General features: G+C 35.7%; 1 protein-coding gene across 1 annotated transcript; it reads right to left on the bottom strand.

The window, feature by feature from the left end:
- Positions 1–469: 469 nt before the first annotated feature.
- LOC127135959 (zingipain-2) lies at positions 470–3,281 on the bottom strand. Its single transcript, XM_051062578.1, has 3 exons — positions 3,184–3,281; positions 1,145–1,566; positions 470–1,061 (listed from the first exon to the last, which is right to left on the bottom strand). Exons 1-3 carry the CDS (start codon positions 3,279–3,281, stop codon positions 472–474), a joined length of 1,110 nt encoding a protein of 369 aa, XP_050918535.1. The 3' UTR covers positions 470–471.
- Between the last annotated feature and the right edge of the window lie 2,849 nt (positions 3,282–6,130).

Genomic DNA, 6,130 nt, shown 5'->3' with positions numbered 1-6,130 from the left:
GGCAAAAGGACTCAAATTTTCATGTATATCGAGTCGGAAATGCAATGTTTTCCCATTAAGTTATTATGTATATTTACCATAAGTGTTTTGATATTAAAATATAAGTTTTTTAAGGAAAGGCTAGTGTGATGATTAAAATATTAGAGGAGAGCAATTTTTATTATTATATTGTATGCTAGGTAATTTATCGTTCAAATATTTGGTATTGTGAATTGGTAATAATTCTAGAAGACTTTCCATTTAGAATATGGTAATTGATAGGATTCTTAAAAGACTTTGTGATTTGAGAGATCGTAAGTATTTTGTGCGATATCCGCTCTTTCAATTTATTTCTACTGTGTAACTAGAAAGAGTTTCAATACAGTAGTATATTAAGCACTAAGAAGCCAACCAAGTGCTTTAGGGAAAGGAACTAAGAACATAATAATAGGAAACTTATTACAACGACACAACAAGAACTAAATGATAAAACTAGTATATAATTGGGTAATAAGCATGCATAGCAATGCCACATTGACCTCCAGTTTCATCACTTTCTCTGAGCACCCTCATGTAACCATTCTCACCCCAGTTTTCACCCCAAGAGTTCTTAACCAACCAATACTTGATCCCTTCTTCACTTATTCCATAACCAACTATTGTAACTGCATGGTTCAAATCGGTTCCACATGATCCTGAATAAACCCCGTGCATGTATTTCTTAAATTCATCACCTACAGAGATTGCAGCTGATACTGGCTGTTGCGCCACAGCTTGTAGTAGTTGTTGTTCATCATTGGGAGTTACGGTTGCATAACTATTTATTTGAGCTCCGGCTTGTATTTGACCATTTAGTTGGCAAGTTTGAGTATCAACTCCTTTGTATGGATAATCAGTTTCTCTAAGAATACCTTGATCGTTTACTATAGATTCAAATGCGGAGTCAATAGTACCACCTTTACACCCGTGGCTTTGCTTATCACAATCAACCAGTTGTTGCTCTGACAATGAAATCAAATCACCTGTTTTGATTTTAACAATACCTTCTACAGCTGCCACAGCTGTAAAAGCCCAACAACATCCTACAATATAGATTGATTTAATTAATAAATAAATAATAATAATAATGATGATGATGAGAGATTAATTATATATGTATATTTACCACAACTGTTTTGATTCTTAACATTTGTGACCACTCCTTGCTGTCTCCAATCAAAGTTGGTTGGAACATCATCGTTTGAGTTGAAGAGTATTGGAATTGACTCCATTTTGGAAGAAGAAATTTGACTTGATATTTTGAGTCCAGTGTATGAAGCAATAAACTCTTGGCTAGTTAAATCGGAATATGGATTTAAGCCAAGTTTATAACTCTTGTTACCAGCATTGTTATGTTTCTCTATGTGTTCTAAATTATTCTTAAATATCTGAAAACGTTTCTCCATCTCAGAACTGTTTGTGTATGTGCGTTCATATTTCATCATCCATTGTTGATGTGCTTCATGCAGCTTTTGAGACATGGTTGGGTATGCACATACCCAAAAGATTATGATACAAACAGTAATAAGATTTTCATATTTTTGGTAGCTAGAAGAGAATGTTTTGTGAACAAGTTAACATTAGATACGGCTATTTATAGAATTTAACATAACTAAAAGGAAATTATGCGTGTAGAAAAAATAAGTATAACAACAACAAACAAGAACATTTTCTTGGAGAAAATAATGTGTAATGGTCCAACACGTTGGTTAGTTTAAGGTTGACTAGTAAACTTAAATATCAAGTCCTCTTAGAATGTTCCATCACAAAACTCAGTTACTATCAACTTAACAATTTTATTATTTTATAATTTTATTTAAGACTCTGCTAAATTATAAATATTTATCTAGTATTTTGTTTGATTCATGATTTTAGCCATAGACTTCCAATTTCTAAGCCCGTCTTAGGCGGCGTACATTGTCCACCTAAGTAACGTGTTTCTCCAATAATCAAGCACTATGAGTCAGAAAGAAGAAAGAAATTTCATACAACTAGCTGGTTTAATTTGTGGTTGTTTGGACGATGACAAAAATAAAAATAGAAGAGTATGTGTTTAATTTGTCTGTTAGAACGGGTGTTTTGGTATTATTTAATTTGTGTGTTAGAATTGGTGTTTTGGTATATGCTTCTATAATTAAAATTCATACTAAACAAACGCAATAGGTACTAATGCAACACCAAGGACATTGTCAAATTCATCCAGAATAATAGATAAATCGGTTGGATTTGATTTTCTTCTTAAATATATCCAACAAACGATATGATTTTTTATATTTCAAATTCAAATTTAAATTTGCATTTAAATCTAATTTGATCTTCCACAACTGTCAAACAAATCAAAAAACATTGATAAACAATCTTCAACAAATATGATTGAATCTTAATAAGATATTTATCACTAAGAAACATCCATCATGGCTTGCTGACCAAGGACAGATATTGCACATCACATATACTGGAACATCATGTTCCTCATGTTTCACCAGTACATCCAAATTAACTCTTCTTTATGAATTGTAGATCTTCTTTGAGAGTATGTTTTTGTTAGATTGATTAGGAACCACAACTGCAATACCATCTTTCTGTTGATAGATACCAGATGTTGTAGCACACATGTTAGAACATCATATTCCACAGGTGTCCCTTCTGCACCATAAGTAGTTTGAACAAAATCCATGGTGTTTTGCATAATGTAGCCAATCTAAAAGGAACAATAATTTCCCCATTTGGAAAATTTTGGCAAAACAACTCTTCAACAGGAACATAGTTAAGTGTCAGAGATATCCCATACTCAAACCAACATCATCAACAATAGAAGTACAAACATCTGAGCATACATAACACACAACATTATAAGTACAAATCAGTCGCATGGCAGTTGTTACACATCAGTCAATTGATACACAATAAATGCTCCCATAAACAGTTAACATTCAATCATTCATGGTAGGTTAGTCATGCATGCACATATAGTTAGTGGTCAATAGTCAAATATCAGAAGCTACTACTAACATACAAAGATATCAGTAGAAACAGTCACACAAGGTTGAGGTCCAGATGCTTATCCAAATGCTTCAGCATATGTGCACACATAAACCATGTCACATTAGTTAATACCAATCATAATGTATAGAAGCCAACTATACCAAATACCACATGTCATACCATATGTCTGGTGCATCCTGGTTGATAACATCTAACAAATTACTCTTCAAAGTTATCCTCCTCTGCATTACTTGAGGATTCACTTTCATAATCATCATTTTCACTCTCAATTACTTATTCATTTGAGATTTCTGAGTTGTCATAATCTCTATCACTTGGAGACAACTTTTTCTCTTCCTCTTCAATTTGAACCTTTTATGAGTTGTCAACTTCCTTTTCCTTGGACAATGTTTTGATCAGTTCATTTATACAATGATTGGTTGCATTTTGGAAAAAACAAGTATTATTGACAGATGTTGAACAAGATGTCCTGACATGTTTATCTAACATTGGAGTGTCACTACGCCAAAAACTGGAATAGACAGCGCCCCTTAGAGGGCGCTTTATTACAAAAGCGCACTCTAAAGTGAAGAGAAAATAAGGAGCGAACAACTTGAATAGACAGCGCACTTTAGAGGGCGCTTTTGTAACAAAGCGCCCTCTAAAGTGAAGCGAAAAAATAATGAGGAAATGAAGGGACACCAATAGAGGACGCTTTATTGAAAGCGCCCTCTAAGGGTAACCTTAGAGGGCGCTTCTAAAAAAGCGCTCTCTATGTCCATGTACATTTCCAGTTTATAAGGCGCTTTTGGAAAGCCTTAGAGAGCGCTTTTAGAAGCGTCCTCTTAGGCCCCCTTTAGAGGGCGCTTTTGTAACAAAGCGCCCTCTAAAGTGAAGCCAAAAAAAAATGGAGGGACAACAATAGAAGGCGCTTTTGTGAAAGCGCCCTCTAAGGTTACCCTTAGAGGGCGCTTTTGAAAAAGCGCTCTCTAAGTCCATGTACATTTCCAGTTTAGAAGGCGTTTTTGGAAAGCCTTAGAGAGCGCTTTCAGAAGCGCCCTCTTAGGCCCCCTTTAGAGGGCGCTTTTTTTAAAAAAGCGCCCTCTAAAGTCCCCTTTAGTAAACATTAAAATTATAACATATACTGCATGTCTCTTTATTTTCCCTCTCTACAAGCTATTTCGTTTATGTAACTGGGTTTTCTCTCAACTGCGTCCACCGTCTACTGCGATTACTCTCGTCCTCCGTTCGTTCTCCCTCCCTCACCATCGTCGTCGCCGTCGCCTTTTTCTGCTGCTGCGTTCACGTTCACGTCCACCGTCACTGTTCACTTTCTTCTCCATCGTTACCGTCACCTTGAAGGTATTTCTCTTCTCCATCTTTACCGTTCACTTTCTTCATGTGTTTGATTAGGGCATTTTCTAAACTTAGTTTTACATTTTGTGCATTATGTTGATTAATGTTGTTTAGGGCAAACTGAGTTTTTTATTTCTGATTGAAAACTGATATCATTTGAAGTGTGTTTGAGCTTGTGCTTGGAAGTTTGATGATTATGGATGCAAGTTTGTTCATGTTCCAAACACCATAAATTTGCATTGGTCTTTTGCATGCAGTAGGTGTGTGTGAGTTTGCATTAGTCTTTTGCATGCAGTAGGTCTTTTGCATGAGAAATGGAAGGTATATGAATGTGTTGACGTATTGAATCATTGTCTTACTTGGGTCTTATTGAATCATTTCTATATTACAGATAAAATGGCTAACCAAGACGATATCCATGCCGCGAATGAATCACGTAATAATGTTGAAAAAGAAATCAAACGAGGATTGTCTGTTATGAAGTCAATCATTCGTGCAAGAGACAAGGGTGTAAAATTTGAAGTGCATTGGAGTGCTGAAGACCAACTAATTGAGCCTAACGGTTCAATGTTGGCAAGTTACATTGGTTTCCTTGTTCGACAACATATTCCGATTACATGTGATAATTGGAGAAGTCCGGACTTGAAGGTTGGCAAGGAAAAATATGGTCGGAGATACAGGTACTTACCATATATTTATATGTTTTTTTTGTTGACTATTTGTTAACCATATATTGTTATAATATGACTTTATAATAACACACTCCATTTGTATGTTTTTTAGAGATCCTTTCACATCGATGAAAGCCGGCAAAAATATTGTATTCATTGGCCGGAAAAAGACTCCGAGGATTTCGATCCTTTTTGTGCAACAAATTTCTCAAGGATGAGGAAGGAAAATTTGTTGAAGGAGAACGGCCAATGAAGTATGCCGAGATTATTTCAGCCGATGAATGGGATAACTTTGTCGCCAAACGAAGAAACGGAAAATTCCATGTAATGTCTATTAATTATGGTATTATACAATTGTTAAGTTACTTGGTTCTAATATGCCTTAAACTTTTTTATCCAGGAAATAAGCGACATAAATAGGAAAAGGGCATCAAAACCCGCGTATCCGTACAAAAAAGGGCGTACGGGTTATGCACGGTTACAACAAAGAATTGTGAGTATATTCAAATGCTATGAGCTTATACATTGTCACAATATGTTATAATTGATGATCTTATAATCTAATTCAATGTGTAGCTAGCCGAGGAGAAAAGTGACGCAACATCTCTTCCGGACCACGTATTATGGAAGGCTGCTCGGGTTGGGAAGGATGGGGCTGTCGTTGAAGCGGTCCAAAATGTTTATGACGAATGTGTAAGTATATGTAACATTATTTCTATAATTATATCGAAAATTTTGTTAGACATATAATTCATTTTTAATCTCCTCTAATAATATTTCAGGAGACTTTATCCCAAACCGTACCTTCAACCGAGGTCCAGGATTGCAGGAGCGTACTTAGTCGAGTACTAAATGTTCCTGAGTATTCCGGTCGTGTGAGGGGTAAGGGTTTTGGTGTGACTCCGTCGTCATTTTATAAAAAAACAAAAACAAAAAATCCTACCAACAAAGAGGTGATGGAGACCTTGGCGGAGTTAAGGGCACAAGTACTCCAACTGCAAAACGAGAATGCAAGGTATAGAGAGGAAGGTGCGCTTCCGAGGCAAAAGATACTAGTGACCGAGCTAGTATCAATCATCAACCGAAATTTCCCGAGGTAA

Source organism: Lathyrus oleraceus, chromosome 4, assembly GCF_024323335.1.
Source record: "Lathyrus oleraceus cultivar Zhongwan6 chromosome 4, CAAS_Psat_ZW6_1.0, whole genome shotgun sequence".
Lineage (NCBI taxonomy): Eukaryota > Viridiplantae > Streptophyta > Magnoliopsida > Fabales > Fabaceae > Lathyrus > Lathyrus oleraceus.
This window is presented reverse-complemented; position numbering and strand designations above follow the sequence as displayed.

Bases quoted from the DNA above. Each gene is read 5' to 3' on its own strand.
- LOC127135959 (XM_051062578.1), bottom strand. From the start codon at position 3,281: ATGATGATTATGAAAGTGAATCCTCAAGTAATGCAGAGGAGGATAACT. The intron at 1,567-3,183 runs GTATGACATGTG...ATTCTCTTCTAG, and splicing joins CAGGATGCACCAGACATATG to CTACCAAAAATATGAAAATC. The intron at 1,062-1,144 runs GTAAATATACAT...TCTATATTGTAG, and splicing joins TAAGAATCAAAACAGTTGTG to GATGTTGTTGGGCTTTTACA.